Genomic DNA, 17,543 nt, shown 5'->3' with positions numbered 1-17,543 from the left:
CGCTGCATGCATGAGAAGTTTAACAGATTTAAAGATGAGGTTGTCTACCGGAAGGAAAGGAGTGAATGATGTTTGTGTTTGTGAGAGTTTCATAGGAAAGTGGACTTACCTGAAGTAGCAGAAGACAATGATGACGGCCAGGATAATGCTGCACACGGTGACTGAGATCAGCAAGGCCAAGTGGTGGATCTTTCCATCTACATAGACTGGAGGGGAGGGGGGGGGGGGGGGGGGGCAGGAAGGGGAGAAATAGAGAGGTGAGGATAAAGTCAGCAGGGACAGAAGAATATAAGGGGCCAGAGAATATTTGTCATTTCTCTTTGACTCCTGATGAGCCACACTAATCTCATCAAAGGGCAACATCCAGATATTTTGTGAGGAAATCATTTTCTGCAGCACGTCTGATATCCCCGATGTACAAAAAGGGCGAGCCACAGAAAGAACATTACACCGAGAGATCAGTCATCCTCACAAGTCATTGGGAAAAGAGCCGGTGTACAGTAAATCAAGTACAAATCATATTTCACTCATCAATTTTTCATTTTCTTCTGGCACACACTCTGTTCCCTCGGGGGCCCCCAGTCGACAGCGAGAGGAAGCCCTCGGTATTAGTCGATGAATTCTCTTTCCTGATCTCCTCTGATAGGGTTTCAGATTGATGACTGTTGCCCCCCGGTGTCTGCTGCTGCGGCTCGTGATTTCCCTGGGAATCTAAGCTTACTGTCTCTCCAATACACAAAAGGCTTCTCACACTCACACATGGAGGATAGTGTTTTACACAGCAGAGACCTCAGCAGCTACTGCGAGCTGCACGACAGCTTTGACAGCAACCCCCCCCCCCCCACCCACTTTAGCTGTCTTTTGACTCTGACAAAGTCATGCTATCTCTATCTGTGAATCCTGTGTGCTAACACTGTCAGCCACAGTTCTGGGCCCCTGTCTGGATCACTGTCCCTGTCACCTGCCAACCGGACGACAAGGGGGGAACCTCGGCGGGTCTCTTTCTTGTGTTTCATGTTGCAGAAAAAGACGGGAGGAGAAAGATGAACTTACGAGGCGGCTTCAGCGGTGGCAGCGTGGGATGCAGGTTTTTATTACAGTAATCCTGGTCCGTGCAGCACTCCAGAGATCTCCTCTGACGGGAGTTCCCCGTATCCTGGAAGACAGAGAAGAAGAGTATTTTTACATCGCAGGTTCTTTTCCACCTTTTTCTGTTCAATCAACCGATTACCCAAGATATCCAACATTCAATTATGACGACTGAATAAATGCTCCTGTTGTTTAATCGACAGCCACTTCATTAAATATGAAGAGGGTCGTCATGATACCAGATTTATAAACTAACAATGACACTATAGATAAATGTTTCTACACCACCGCAACTAAAATAAAAGTTCTAGACGCACATTATTGAATAAATTCTCATTTTTAATTACCAAATTTTGCAAACAAACTCCTGCATGTTGTCTAATTTGCACACAAAAAATTGGCAACATTTCGTTATATGCAATGTTTTTGTGCAATTTTTTAACTCTTCCTTTTTTGAGTTAAAGGCTCTAGTCCCTCAATTAAACAACTTCTATACACGAGGGGAGGAGTCAGCCGGCCGTCCTGGCGATGTAAACAAACTGAAGATAGGACTCTGAAAACTCTGAAAACATCACAGACAGTGGGACTCGGGTGTTACACCCATTGTAGACAGTCATGACTCACAGAGTTATTTTCAGAGGATATACTTGATTTAGTGTGAAAAATCCCATATAAAGCCTTTAATGCGGAGAATCCACAAAAAGTGGATTCAAAGTATTTTAAATGAAGATGCAGTTGTCTTCAACACGTTCCTCTTTTGATCCATGTTTTATAGTTTAATGTAAATATCTTATTAGACGATAAAACAAATCTCCACTGAGACGTCAATCAGCAATACATTTAGATGTTTATTGAAGCTCCAAACCAAAAAAATGTTTGTCCAAAAATAAATGACTTATAAGGAACTGAAACTAAATATATAGACACAACAGTCCTGTCAGTCATCTACTTTCTTGTGATTCTTCACATCCACGTTGAATTAGTCACTGACAGATAGAAGAAGATAGAAAAGTGTGACAGTTTCTACTCACCCTGCACTGAAACTCTGATCCGACCAGCCCGAGGCATCCTGCAGTCAACACGGGTACCCCTCCCTCCTCCTCCACCATGGTGAAACAGTAACCATCCGTCCTGAAACACAAAGAGAAGCTACACTAACTGCAAAACATATAAAAGCCCCGTCTGTGGATGCATGAGCGATTTCCCCTCCAAATATAGATTTTTACTTTCTGTTTTATTTTGGTCTCCAGTGCAGGTAAGATGGTGATCAGTGTGTAAGCTTGTGCACATGTTTCCAGCAGTACCTGCATGTGTTATTGGTGGAATCGTCAGGACAGTGATGGTAACAGTGACACCACAGCAGTCTTTGTGAGGATGAAGCGGGAGCTGTGCTGCCACTCGCCTCCTTCCCACTCTCCACAGCCTCCTTATTGGACGCTTTCAGCAGCATACTGTCCAATATGTTTCCTATAAAAAAACAAAGAAGGAGACAGTTAGTTGGGCAAGAGAAAAACACAAATCTATGGGCCGCCAGTAGCCAAGTGGTTAGAGTGCGAGCCCCATGTACGGAGGCTATAGTCCATCAAACAAGCGGCTCAGGTTTGAATACGACCTCTGGTTCCTTTCCCTCATGTCATTCCCCTCTCTCTCTCTCTTTACCCCATTTCTGACTCTGTCCACTGACCTATCTCTAAAAATAAAGGCATAAAAAAAGAACCCCCCATGAATCATAGAGGGTGCATCTTTACACAGGAAGCAGCACCAACACCGCCGGGGGGGGTCAGCGTTTTCTATTATTAATGCTATCATATGTATGGACTCATGCTGCTGGGGGCTGTTTAGAGAAGATCTGCAAAATAAAAATAAAAAACAGCAGGATGTAGTAAGCTTCATGCATAATGAAAACCACGAGTCGAACAAAAAGGTCTATTAGGACTGAGGGAAAAAAATGTGCAACAACTTTTAGAGTGCAAAGAGATGAGTCATGTATTTAAAAATTCAGTGAAATGTAAAAAAAAATAAGAAAGAAAGCGTATGAGCTAGACCTCCAGGATAAGAGAAAAACATGCAATGTGCAATAATATTATTCAAACTAGCAATTATAATATGGAGTGTGATCAATGCACACAAATTGAAGCATGCATGTTAGCTTTTTTTAAGTCTCTAAAGTCTACACGCTGGTTTTTAGGCATTAAACAATGTGTGTGTGTGTGTGTGTGTGTGTGTGTGTGTGTGTGTGTGTGTGTGTGTGTGTGTGTGTGTGTGTGTGTGCAAATTGTTTTTTTTTTATTGATTCCAAAATATTTTTTCCCCTCACTCAATTGGCACCAATTAATCTGAGGGCAGCCAATAGCTAGCTTGATTTTCATCCAGCTGATAAGAAAGAGTGTGACAGAGTGAACAACAACTCGGAAACTCAGAAAATAATTTAGGTGCCCGACTTGCCCACTTGACGTCAGAATCGTCATCACATGAGGAGGGAAAAATATGTTTCGTTAATTCACGTATTGCACATCAACTTTTTGTAACAGAGACATTTTACAGGTTTGACTTTATCACAGTGTTGGTCAGTCTGTGGGCTTGACTCACACTGTGTAGAAATAAAAATATTTTATTCTTATGTGACAAAACAGTTCTTGATTTAGTTTAATTTTGATATGAAGTTAAAAAAAGTGAAATCTCAAAATATTGTATCGCAATCCTCAGCATATCGCAATATGTTTAAAATTGCAATAATATTGTTTTGTGACTCGAGTGTCAAGATTATATGGTATCGTGGGGCCTCTGGTGACTCCCACCCCTAGTTATTACAACGTCAGTGCTGAGGCTCACGCTGCTCTCATGCACCGCAACAATTTCTGTTCCTTCTGATCATGCAGTGATGCATCATTAAGCCTTATACAATGCTGAAACATTCAATATGAATCAGTCAAATGTTATTTCTGTCTTCTAAATATAGGTTATTTGTTGCCTGCGTTACAATACTAAATGCTCTTTGCCTTGCTCCTGCAGCTGCTTGGAGCTTTTCCTAAGCCACATCAGCATCCACCTGCAGGTTTTGTGTAAAGTTCCCCCAGGGGGGACCACATTAAATATCTCTGCTCTCCAGTTCCCCGTCGCTGTGCTGGTCTAGGCTCGCCAAGACGGAGAATATAAACTCTGTATTGACAGGATGAATCTATTCCACATGAGTTGGCAGCCCAAACAGGGAGCACAATACGACTCACATTATGGAGACACAATTGAATCCGCCAAAATAAAAAAAAATGAATAAATAACAGGGAAATGGAAAAAAGGAAATTCAAGAAAGAAAAATATGCAACAAAAAAAGTAACTCTGAGAACACCTGATACTGAGAAATGTGTCCACTCACAGCAAATGGTGTTTCTTCTACTCTTACAGCTGAGAGAACTGAGCCTTTGTATTCCCACTTATCAGATTTCAAAAGAGCACCTGTTTGTCACTTGAGGGAAAGAAAAGGATCACGGAAGTGTCTTTCCTTCAAGGCTTTTAAGATTTTCATTCATTCCAGCGTGATCATTGAGACCAGATGCGGAACAGCTGCGAGCGCTGAGAGTCCTTCCTCTCTGAAATAAACTACAAGCAGATCTGACTTCTCTTAAACTCCTCTTCCTCAGTGCAGCATGTTTACGAGAGCACCGTTCTCACTAAGAATCTGGACCCGTAAACAGGACAGCATGTGAGACAGCGCACAGGGAACAAATCATTTCAACAAATGCTAAGCTGTCCTCACAGTGAAACGGTGACATGCAGTGCAGCGGAAGAGATGGAGATAACCTTCAAAGACATTTAAAGCACAAGAAGTGCATAGAGTTTCCTATAGGTCAGAAACTACAGAACATGTTTCACGCTGAGAGAAGAAATGGTTGTGTGTAGAAGTTCATATGTGGTGACTGTAAGCATTTTCTGGGCACTGGGAAACTTTAAAACTACCCTCAACTTCTCAGGAGTTTCTGATGTTCTTGTCGAGAGTTAATGTTATACCAGATTGTTCTCAAGTGAAACAGATTGAATATACTCTGTAATAAATATCCTCAAAATTAAAAACCAGTCATAGCTGTGACTGAGTTCCTGCTGAACGGGACAGACATGCGAGCGTTAGTGTGACTCAGCACTAGCATGGCGGCAAGGCCACTTCATAACTTACAAAACTCTGATTCAGTCTGGTGTTTTTTTCTATACAAGAAATGACCCCACATGGGGTAACTAAAGCCGTTTTCACATAAACCCTTTTCACACGTACGGAAAGCTTCTGAAAAACTATGGAGATTTGGCTACCCGGAGGTTCTTTAGGCTATGTGTGAACGCAAACAGCCGCATTTTTCGCGCACACTTTACCCGGAGTTTCTCCAGCCAGGAATATCCTGCTGCGTTCTCACATCAGCTCACTCGGACTTGCTGCAGAAAAAATACGAGGGGTCTGGCGGGAGAAACTCCGGGTGAAGTCCGAGTGAAAAATGTGGATGTTAGCGTTCACAGGAGTTTTTCAGGAGTTTTCTGCAAATGTGAAAGCCGTATAGGTCTCCTATTTTTGGAAACAGGTATCGAAGCCCTATCGTATGGACTCTTGACAACTGTCACTGTATCTTTGATTTAATATTCTACTCTAAATAATAATCCCTTAAGCTAACTAGCCAGCAGGAGCCTTGTGTCCGCGGTGTGTCTCTCTCCGGGCTGCGACTAATGACAGACAAGGTGCTTTTTCACAAGTCAAATTACTAACAAAGTTGAACCGCTCATAAAGGAGCCTCACTAATGAACGACAAATTGGACGAGATGGAAACTTAAAAAAAAAGGTGCGGTGTATTTTCAGGGTGGTTACAGGCCGTCAGTCAAGTGTCAGATAATGGGGAGGTATCTTCTCTTTCATCTGAGCTCAGCTGTCTCTCACTACACATCAAAGAATTCCCTCCAGGGGACAAAACGCTTAGAGCTCCCTGACGGACTGAAACACACACACACACACACACACACACACACACAGTTCCTCACACGTTAGCTTAATGTATGTGCATGTGTTTCAAATCCGTCGCGACATTTCTCTTGCTGTTTTTATGCTTTAGAGTTTGCCACTGATCTCAGGCTTTGATTTTTTTTCCTTTGTGCTACAATCAAGGCGGCATTGCTCCGTTGTCTGCGCTCATTCTTTTGATTCATGTTGAAGTTGCTAAATGTGAGCTAACACCAACGAAGAAGAAGCCCTGTGATGTGACGCGACGTCGGTTTTCTAACCTCTAGCAGGTTTAAATCCGTCTGCCGTCGTTACATCACTGAAGATAAAGTATGTGTAAAGTGAAATAGTCCTTCCTGATCTTCATAGAATATTATGAATTATTACAGTCTCTTTAAATATGTCATTTAAACCGTCAACGATAAAACAACTTTGGCAAATTCTTTCAGACAAGCGTCGTCATTTATAACCGAGCGCCTCCTAAATGTGTCTCTTGTACACACTGATAATGTGTTGACAATGCTGCGAGAGAGGGGCGGCGGGGTTTAAAGGGGTCACATTAACAATTGACCGATTTGAGAGAAAGGGAGCGAGGAAGAGTAGGAGGGGGGGGGGGAAGAAAGGGGGGATTAACAAACGAGAAGTGACAGAGCTGCGGGGAACTGGTGGGCAGTTTAGCAGCACACAGAGGGGACAGAGCAGAGGCCACTGGCCTTTTCCACCCTTTCTCTCACTCCGTCTCCCCCTCCCTCCCTCCCTCACCTCCTCCGTCCTGCTCCCTAAAAGCTCACTCGCTCTGTGCCGAGCTCCCTCTCCCTCTTTTCTTTGTTCTATATCTTTTTCTTTCTTCTTTTTCAACATTCAAACTAACTTGTGTTTTTTTCCTACATGCTTATTTTACCGCCGATCTATTCTTCTCATCTCCCACGCGGCTCCTTCTTCTCATCGTCCACTCTCTGTGCCCTGTCCTCCCTGCGTGAGTCCGCTGGATAGTCATGTGAGGTGCTGCTGTGCTGTTGACAAAACACAAAGCCTTTCACATCCAGCCTGCACCTGGGATCCCTGGCTACTGCTCTGTGTGAGTGTGTAGGGGTGTGTGTGTGTGTGTGTGTGTGTGTGTGTGTGTGTGTGTGGGAGAAAGACAGTGGGAGATAGATGATAGATAACAAAGAGGGGGTATAAAAAGAAAGAAAAGCCACAGCACACACTGTAGACAAAATGTAGTCATGAATGCTTCTTCGGGAAAATTCAGGTTTTTGCTGCCAGCTAGTCAGCAAGTGTTTCAATTAGTGGACTTATCAATCTTCAAATGTCATCTCCCCTGCTTGTCGTGCGATAGAGAGCACGGCTCAGAGGGAGCTCCACATACACACACAGTCAGACATGCACACACACACACACACACACAGCGCTGCGCCTGTCCCATCTTGCCCCTGTAACACCTCTGCTACTAACCCCGCAGACCCTACAGAGGGGGGATCACTTCGCCCCCCTCCCCGTACTCCTCTGCTACATTAATATTGGAGGCGAAATGCCACAGTGATGTCGATGCCATGCCTTGAAACAGTACACTGTAAAAAATAAAAATAAAATAAAAAAATTACGGTAAAATACTGTGGTTGCCAGAATTTTACCGAAAAAAAGACGGTGACAATGTATAAGAGATTACGGTATGTTGTTTGGGCAACCGTAAATTTTGCGGTATTGTGAATAGAGCTCTTAACACAATCCAGTATCACACCACTTTCATCTTACTTCCCTCTTCTTGATTCTCTCAATTTTTTTCTTTTCAGCCCTTGACCTCTCTGACTACCAACAAGTTTGTAGAAGCAAGAGTCTGCTGAATGTTTCATTTGTCCCGAGGTCATTATGTGCATGTTTTCAATGAGCCATGGTCCATCTGTCCGGGGGAGGGGGAGCGTGACCAAGGTCAAATATTTTGCTGTTTTAAAAAGGCAAGGAAGGCTCTGACCCTGAATGTCTCCCCAAACTCTTATCTTCTAGAGACAATATTGCCTCTGTGAAGATGAAAATATACGCTCTCTTAGCTGTGGTGTAGAATGGCACAGACATGCTCTCAAATGCCTCAGACAGATGTTCATAGAATAACATACTTTTTGATGGACACAGGTAAGAGAACATGAGAGGAAAAACACGCACTGACCAATGGGGCTTCAGCTGAAATGCCCCTAAGTACCGCTTATGTCAAAACATGCTAAAAAGTCAAACGCTCTGTGCTCTGAAACCGCCTGAATTTCCCGTTCACTTCTCTTGACACAATAATTGTTTCAAGCTCCTTCGCTAAAAATCGCCTCTCAGACACCACTATGAGCTCTCAGGTCTCCCCTATAGGCAGTTTTTTGGGGGGCTCCATGGCAGGATATAGGGGCCCACTGTAAACACACAATTAACAACCGTGGCCCCAGAAAACTAAAAAAGAAAACCTCAAAGGCCTCTTTTGAACAAATGCATCTCTGTGGAAAGTGAAACAAAAAAGGAAAGAAAGAAAGAAGAGGAAAGATACAAAGAGAGAGAGAGAGAGAGAGAGAGAGAGAGAGGGGTTAGGAGTCAGAGGGATACTGTGCATGAGACGGAAAGATGAAGAAAGGAGATTTGGAGAGAGACGGACAGAACGACAGAAGAGAGAGAAAAAGAGAGAGAGAAAGAGAGAGAACATATTCATTAGTTATCCCGGCCATGTCAAACAAAGCCTACCAGAAAAGCCCTTTCAATAAGCCCGTGTAAACACAACCCGCCTCCCCCTTCCACTTAAGACATTTGACAACACGGCTCGCTTCCTGCCCCCTTCTTCCCCCTCTAAATAGCAGTTCATCTTCTGCTGTTTGACAGAGACGTCGGCGCACCGAAGACACATGGAAGGTGAAACTTTTTTTTTTCTCCTTCCCCTCCCCTCCCCTCTCTCTCTCTCTCTCTCTCTCGCTCACTCACTTAAAGTTTTTTTTTTTGCCTCCGTCTGGCCTTCCTGATGCTTTCAGTGCCTGCTGCTCTTATCTCCTTGTTCTTCTTCCTGTCAGTGTCGAGACGAGCCGAGCCATCCCACTTGTGCAGGAATGTGTTAATGAACGCCACTTTGTGATCTGGAAGGTTGCGATGGTGGGAAGCCGACGCTGACTCTCTTGGTGTTTTTGGCTAAACTGACCCTAGCAGTTCAAATCTGTTTTTACCCCCGGAGACCTGTGACAAACTCATTTTTAATATGTTGGCTAACTCTCATTTTGAGCTACAAAACGAATCAAAGCTTACCATTTTTTTTTTTTTTTGCACTCGGCCGCCCCCACATCCACAGTCTCACAGTTTCTGTTAAATACATTTTGGTTTTTCTTGACGACAGGAAGAAGTTATGCACCATTACTCCTCCAAGCCCCCTTTTCTTGTTAAACTTTCAAAAGAAGTCCACTCCGCTTTCATACCCCCTTCTTCTCTTTTCATCCCTCTTCCTCTTCTATATGTCTTCTCGTTTTCTTCATTTTAACACCTCTGAAAGCATTGCCTGCCAAAAAGTCACACATAAATGTTGGATAAAATTCTACTACAAGAACAAGTAGACAGAAAATCTAAGGAACGGATCGTCTAGTGAAAAGAGCGATAAAGCAACTAGGAGAGCGGCAAAATATCCATACTGGGCCACGTACTCATATCATGAGTTAGCCTGCTTTTCCCACCCCTAATAGCGACTGCTGTTTGAATTTAATAGAATAGAATAGAATAGAATTACTTTATTGATCCCAAACTGGGAAATTGTGGCGTTACAGCAGCAGGTTGTCCAAACACACAATATTAGCAAATTTAAACACAATATAATATTAAATACAAAGTAAATAAGCACTAAAAAACTATCAAAACTAAGAATGGGAATATATACAACCAGGATTTAACTTAGCATTACTAGTCTTAAATAGGAAAATATTAAATACAACATACTTTGCTGGAGATAAATGTAAACGTCCAAAAGCAGAGTTGTAAATGAACATTATTGAAATAGGGAGCATTATAGGGAGCTGTCATGATGACAGTTCTCTGCTCGCAAGAAGTGAACTGTTGTGCAGAGTTATGGCCTTCGTTAAGAAAGATTTCCTGTATCTGTCCTTGTGACAGCGGAGTTGGATCAGTCAAATAGAATTATTTAAAGAACAAAACAAATCACTCAGTCCCGCGAGGAAAACAAATAGGACTATTTACAGTCTGAGGAAATCTTTGTTCTTCTCCAACAACCAGACTTAGGACAGACCACCATGTAGAAAAACCACAGAGACACAAAGAAGTGTCACATAGTTGAGACAGATGATGATTTCTTGAGCTCAAATGGGAACAATAAAAACCAAGGGGAGGGAAGATGTTGAAGCTGTTTGAGCTGCATTCATCCCCTCATGCCCTCCATCACAACAACATCATCAACGGCTCTTCAAACATTCCTTCATTATGTCACTCTGATGAATGATGCTGTAATGAGCCTCTGCCAGTCTCTGCTTAAACAGCTGTCATCTGCCAGCTTTATGCAGCAACCGGTGTGTGTGTGTGTGTGTGTGTGTGTGTGTGTGTGTGTGTGTGTGTGTGTCCTTTCATGAGGGTGAGTGACAGGTACACAAGCATCCCGGAACTGTGAGTCCAGTCCAGAAGGCCCTCATCGTCCCTCTGGAATACAAGGAAATTATGAAACGGTCCTTGAAGGAGGTGTGAGGGAGCAGAGCAAAGGAAAAGGGGAGAAAGGATACCAGCTGGCCTCTTCATCAAAAGCTCCTTTGCTCCTTCTCATGGCCATCTGTGAGCTCCTACTCATAACAAAACAGTTCACATCAATTCACAGGCAGCGGGCATCCGGCTGGATCAGTGGGCTGGGAGTACTGTGTGATGCAACTGGTGCAAATATGGTGCAGGAAGTTTGTCCTTATAATGAAATGCAGGAAAACTTAATGTACTTATGAAGTGCTTTCACACATGCACAAAACTCCTCAAAATCTTCAGGAATCTTTGGGGATAGCATGATTTTTTTTTTTTTTATCCTGCCTCCACCCAGATTTTTTCCTGCAAGCACCCTGGTAGAATTTCCACAAGAAGTCAGGGGGAACCTATGCGAAAATGCAACAGCAAACATTCAGAAATATTCACCATGAGCCAGTGGGAGGGGTTAAAGAAGCTGTTGCTTAGTCCGCCATTCCTGCAACGTTTCTGTGAAGTGTGAACGATGCCACCCTACAGAAAGGTTCAGGAGTTTATGTAAAAACAGCTATTCTTCTGTTTTGTGTCTGTAGATTCAGAGAACTTTAAAAAAGTTGAAGGTTGTGTGCGGACATACTTGGCCCATAAAGCTTGTTTCTGACTGGGATTCTCTGACTATTGTTTCGGTAATGTTGCAAGTGAAATGCATTTAAGTTATAAATAAACAGAGTTTGTAAAAGAAGATGGAAAATGTCCTCCTACATGTCTTTTCAAATCATTCCTGTGGCAGACAAATGGAGCTAAAATAAGCGTCGCTGATCTCTTACAGATCCCTTTAAGCAGCTGCTTCTTTTTTCTACCAGGAGACAGATGTGTATGTCACAGAGGAATGCCTTACCATATGCAGCGGCGTACTGTATACAGCGCCTGACACCTTTGACAAAAGGTGAAATATTATCTCAAATAAACATTTACGGACATGTAAACAGTTTGTGGAAAAGGAGAACAAATTGTCCCTCTTCTCTTTAAAAGGACGCAGCTTCAATCTGGTCTCAATAAGATAGTGTTTGGTGTCTTTTATCTTGCCCCATCTGGGTTTATTATATTTGCTTTAGTATTGGGAGAAAAATCACCAAAACTGGTGTTGTGAAGCTCTCAAGCTTGCTAAAATAAACACTCATCATCTGCTCAATTGGAGTGAGAGTTTTAATTATTGATATCGGATGAACTGTCAGTGAACTTTTTACCAATTAGTTCCATTGATGGAGACTTGGAGAAACCATCTCCCGCTTTCTGAAATGCTGAAAATCCATTTTTAAGAAATTCCACTGGGCGATGCATTCAAACAGTCCATTCAAACGGGCAGCTCTCAGCGTCCTGAACGTAAAAACGCCCTCGGCATCAGCTGATTTTTTTTCCGCTGCAGTCACTGCGCTCTTAGTTGATAATAGTTCAATAGTTTTTATGAAACTGCCACGCTCATCAATGTCACTTCTTTCCTCACCGACCAATCAAAATCAAGAAGGGAGGGACTTCTGATATCAACTTTGTCAACAACAACGGTTTATCCCATGTACCAAAACTAATTTTTTTAAAGGATCCTATCAAGGTCTAGAGTGACTGCTAAAACCAGGACATCTTTCCTTTCTGTTATTTTCAAGCTTTCTTTGCAAAACTTCTTTTAGTAAAATAAAATGTTAAGCATAGAGAGCAATTAAAAACAGACTTAAAAGTCAAAACCAAAGGCAGTGGGACAACTTTCTTATCTAGCAACAGTCAGCACTTATGAGAAGCGCTCTATAGTTGAAGGTCGTATTGACGCTGCCAACACATACAAAAAAAAACGATGTTAGTAGACACAGCCTCTAATACAGACTCATGATTCCCTACATCTAAAGTCAGTGTGTGAGCAACTGACCCAGATGTGAAACCCAAACTTGGGTGTGTACCTCTTGATGACAAAGATGAAAGTTCAGTTGATCAAATCTTAAAATGCATTAAACACAAACTTCTACAACAGATCTTTATTCCAAAGTGGCATTAAATGTCCAACAAACATAACCACAATAAATGAACAAAGCATCTGATATCGGTCTGGCCATGCTGGACGAGTTTAAATTATTACACGCTTCTTTAGCGTTTAATCAAAATCGGGGTTTTGAGTCTGAACACGGCATACTCAGACTATGATGCACTCGCCGTCATAGCGCAATAAGGAGCATTAGGTTACAATACACACACCCTCATACTTAATTCAAACTTGGCAGCTATTTATACCGTACTGGATATGCTATTCCCCGTGATATCATCATGTGACTCATTGTTCCATTATGGTGGTATGCAAAAATCATGCCTATAAACTGATAAACAATAGCATCACATGCGCCAAGTCGGTGGTTGGCCATGGCAGCTACAACAGCCCAAGTTTAGAAATCCACACAGACACCCACAGTGTGCATTTAACAGAGCAATTAATAACACACACACACACACACACACACACACACACGCACACACACACACACACACTCTCTCACATGCTGAGGGCGGCTTGGTAAATGGAGAACGACAACACGATGGGGATGCGTTGGATTTTTTGGTGGATTCAGTGCTTTGCTGTAGGAAAGTTGAATTCTTGTCACATGAAATCAGCCTCTTAGAGAGTGTAAGGGTGTGTGTTGTGTTGTGCTCTCATAAGTCAGACTGAAGATGGAAGAGATACGCTTTTGATAATTACTGACACCTTGAATTCATAAGAGGCACAACATCATTGTATTTGACATTTTCAAGAGAGTTGTGTCTGTAGTGAGATTCTTAAAGTAAGAAAGGTGAAGCAATCTCTTGACCTCTGTCATTGGCTCGTTCTCTTCTCTTACTCAGAGCTGTGTTTTTCTTTTTCTTACACATTCATACATTTACAGAGTGTTGAAACAATTTGATTTATTGTGTTTGTGTGACTCATTCTGGATATCTATAGACATGTAAATGAGTCTGACCGAAGTTGATTTTCAGGAAGTCGGACTAACACACCTAGATGATGCAGTTGGGGGTTGATTAACGGACCCGCTCTAGCCCGAGCGTTCTGAACATGCTCCTCATTTCCCACGCCGGGTTTTGATCTAGAAGTCTAACGGGACAAATGCGGAGAAGAAAAAACAAGACGAAGGTATCACCATGACGAGTGCTACAGTGAGAACCACACATTTTTTTGGACAGCCGAGGAGACACCGTTTATGTTATGTCAACTGAAGGTGTTAAATATATTGGAGTACATTTATAGTTATGTGACATACAGTGGGGGGTCCAATAGTAACTAGCTGAAATGGGGCAAATCGCCACCTTCCAAAGTGGAGTCAGTTCTTCTTCAGTGCTTGTACACTTGGAGAAGGTCAGTAGTCTAGTTAATCGCCTTATAGAGATATTACCATAGCTTGACTTAACATGCAAACGCACTGACTTAATTAAAATTTAATAAATGGCAATTCATGGACGGCTGTGGTTCAGTGGTAGAGTCAGTTGTCTCTCAACTGGAAGGTCGGGGTTTGACCGTCATCCACATGTCAGATGTGTCCTTGGGCAAGATACTTAACCTTAAATTGCTTCCACTGCTCCATCTGCGGGATGTATGAATGTGTATGAATGGGATTAGTTAACACCTCTACCATCAGTGTGTGAATGTGTAGGTGTGACCTGCGGTGTCAAAGTGCTTTGAGTAGTCAGAAGACTAGAAAAGTGTGATACAAGCTTAAGTCCATTTACTAATGACCAATAAAACATGACCATCCCGATGTAGCAAACAACTTGAGAATAAAGATGAGAGCCTTTGCTTTAATCAAAGTGTCTCTCCGACTTTAGAAAAACACTGGTTAATCATCTCATTGTCAACATACTGTATAACATCTTACAAGGAAGCAAGTACGCACTCTTTTTCCCTGGCAGGCTGAGAAATCGTCCCCCCCTCAAAAACACATCAACTTTTTTAAAATAAATACTCCTGAGTTACACAAACCTTTAAATAAACAGCACACACACTGTGAGTAGAGATGTGCAGAAGGGGCACCGTCAAGAAATGGAAGAAAATATAGGATGATTCTAAATGTAGATTTTGCCCTGAAGCGACAAATAAAAACGACCTAAACGGACAAACTGCACCGCAGGTTTCAAATTTTCAGCACACAAGTGTAACTCTGTTCTCCCTTGGTATGTTAACAAATCGCTTCTTCACAGTAAACCCTCAGACTGAGATAATAGTTTGATTAAGTCACAGTAACCCAAAATACTCCTTAACCCCTCAAGCTGTTTTGGCCCTCAAGCAGTTGGCATACTTTCTGTAATGAGGAGTGGTAGCAACACAAGCTGATAAGAGACGCTGAGATAGAATGAAAAATTCTGACTTTTGTGTAAACTGTTATTGACAATCGCTTACAGAAAACCTTGACTCAGGATTACAGAATGTAGTTACACAAAAAGCTGTTTGACTTTTGTCCATATCCAACAGATGACGTCTTTTCATAAGTGTTTGTGCAAATAGAAAGTGAAGTATCCCTCCACTTTGAACATGATATCTAATGACCTTGAAGACATTCTGCTGCATACTAGCTTGGAGATTTTTATTCTAACAATTTATGCCCTCTTCTCCTGGACTGCTGAGCCAATTAAAACACAGGAAATGCATCATTATATGCTGACTAATGCTTGAGATGTTTAGCGTCTTTGATTCTGGAGGTTTTCTTGAACAAAAAAAATCCAAAGTCCAAAGTCCTCTTTACATCAAATATAACTTTTAACAACAACAACAAAAACATGCCTGGTGATTTCCTCAAATTGTCCAGGTGGGCTTCATGTGTGAAGACAAATGGAAAAATGTTTTCACCCCAACTTTATCCAGATTTTTTCCCAACCAGCCTCTAAGAAAAAAATCTCATATCATGAGTCTGGTTTGATCTTTGTGCATGTAATGAAGCTGCTTCGTATTCTTTTCTGCTTGCCAGTATGATCTTTTCCACGTTGTAGCGACTATCCAACATCCCCAACGGTCAAATCCAACTTTCGTCTCTTGTATAGGTGTATGGAAATGTCTAGACGCGTATCCAAAAGTAAATAAATATCTGAAAATGGAATAACTTTGGTTGACGTTCCAGTTTATGGCAAATATAATGTTTATTATGACGTGTGCTGCGGCCCTCTTGGCCAGGTCACCATCGTTAATTACCTGGTTAAATAAAGGTTCATGAAGCAGACAAAGAATGTTGCTGTGATTATATTTATGTGTTCCCATCTCTTATGCCACCAACTTCCTGTTCACCTGTGACCTATAAACACCTGACTAAACCACCTGACCACTCCAATGACCTATAACACCATCTAGTGTCCAAGTTAAGTAAATAAATAAAACATTTAAACCAAAACCATTGAAATTCAATACATGGGGGTGTCGGTAGCCTGGTGCACGTCCAGGTGGGCAGCCCCAGGTTTGGATCCGACCTTTGGCTTCTTTCAAGAAGATCATTCCCCACTCTCTCTCTCTCTCCCAGATTTCTGACTCTATCCACTGTCCTATCTCTAAAATAATGGCATGAAAAATAATAATAAACCTTGGCTCCAACACACGAGGATGTAACCACACACTGTGACTTTCTGAGTCCTTTCACACCATCCATTGCGCCTGAGAGAGAAAATCTCCTGCTGTGAGGGACATGTGTGAAAGAGGAATTCTGTAAAATGTCAGGAGCAGAATATCCTGTAATATTCTACACATTTTCAGGGCTGTATTTGTGAAAGGGGACTTAAGAGACTGCAGACCCACACACCCCTGCTGACTGCTAAGGGATTCTTACTCCCTCAAACTACAGCCACATTCAGCATTCAGACTTATCTAAATACTCAACTTGTGTAAAATCAGACTCTACCAAAGAGGGCAATAAAGTACCATCAAGTCAATCCTGTGGGTAAATTTGCTTTGGAACATCACTTCGCCAAATAGAAATGTTCCGACTGTAAATGCCATCAACCTTGACGAGAGTATTCTGACCGGGACGTATCATGGAAATGTACAGTCATGCTGCCCTCCTGACACACAACATACAGTACATATCAAACTGTGCTGGAAGTGAGATACAATGAACACACAAACATGCACACACACACACACACACACACACACACACACACACACGCACACACACACACGCACAGAGCCGCACACACATTAAGAGCCAAGGAGTGTGGTAAGAAGATACCTGGAACTCAAACGTCTCTTTTATGACGCATCGACTTCATGCCAGGGGCGATCACAACGCTCTGTCAGTGAGCAAAACCTCACACACACACACCCACACACAAACACACACACACACACACACACACACACACACACACACACACACACACACACACACACTCACTGACTAACTGTGACTGATGATGATTGTTAAAACTGAATTGTAAATGTCCAAAAACTGAATTTAACACGTCTGACACTGTGCCTTGTTGCTGTGTTCCTGTGGGAGTGCAGAGACTGTTAGGTGTTTTCTTTTTTTTTTTTATACATGTGTGTGTGTAAATGTGTGTGTGTATGTGTGTGTGTGTGTGTGTGTGTTTGTGTAGAGTGAGGGCTGATGGTGTTAACTTTACAGCTGCCATGTGTTTATTTCCCACAGTTCTGGTCTGTGGCGTCTCCATCATCTCCACGGGCTTAAAAAGTCACTTTCCATCCATTTACAGCCTTCATGTGTATACAGCATGTGTGTGTGTGTGTGTGTGTGTGTGTGTGTGTGTGTGTGTGTGTACTGTGTGTGTGTGTGTG

At 42.3% G+C, this 17,543-nt stretch overlaps 1 protein-coding gene across 2 annotated transcripts in view; it reads right to left on the bottom strand.

Moving 5' to 3' along the window:
* The window catches only part of bmpr1ba (bone morphogenetic protein receptor, type IBa), an 83,537-nt gene that overhangs the window by 4,628 nt on the left and 61,366 nt on the right, over nucleotides 1-17,543 (bottom strand). For both annotated transcript variants that reach the window (XM_065951364.1, XM_020640799.3), the window contains 4 exons: nucleotides 2,394-2,556; nucleotides 2,121-2,220; nucleotides 1,054-1,156; nucleotides 110-206 (listed from right to left, as the gene is read on the bottom strand). In XM_065951364.1, coding sequence (XP_065807436.1) covers nucleotides 110-206; nucleotides 1,054-1,156; nucleotides 2,121-2,220; nucleotides 2,394-2,556 — 463 coding nt within the window. The remainder of the gene's footprint in view (nucleotides 1-109; nucleotides 207-1,053; nucleotides 1,157-2,120; nucleotides 2,221-2,393; nucleotides 2,557-17,543) is intronic.

Source organism: Labrus bergylta, chromosome 2 (genome assembly GCF_963930695.1).
Source record: "Labrus bergylta chromosome 2, fLabBer1.1, whole genome shotgun sequence".
Lineage (NCBI taxonomy): Eukaryota > Metazoa > Chordata > Actinopteri > Labriformes > Labridae > Labrus > Labrus bergylta.
This window is presented reverse-complemented; position numbering and strand designations above follow the sequence as displayed.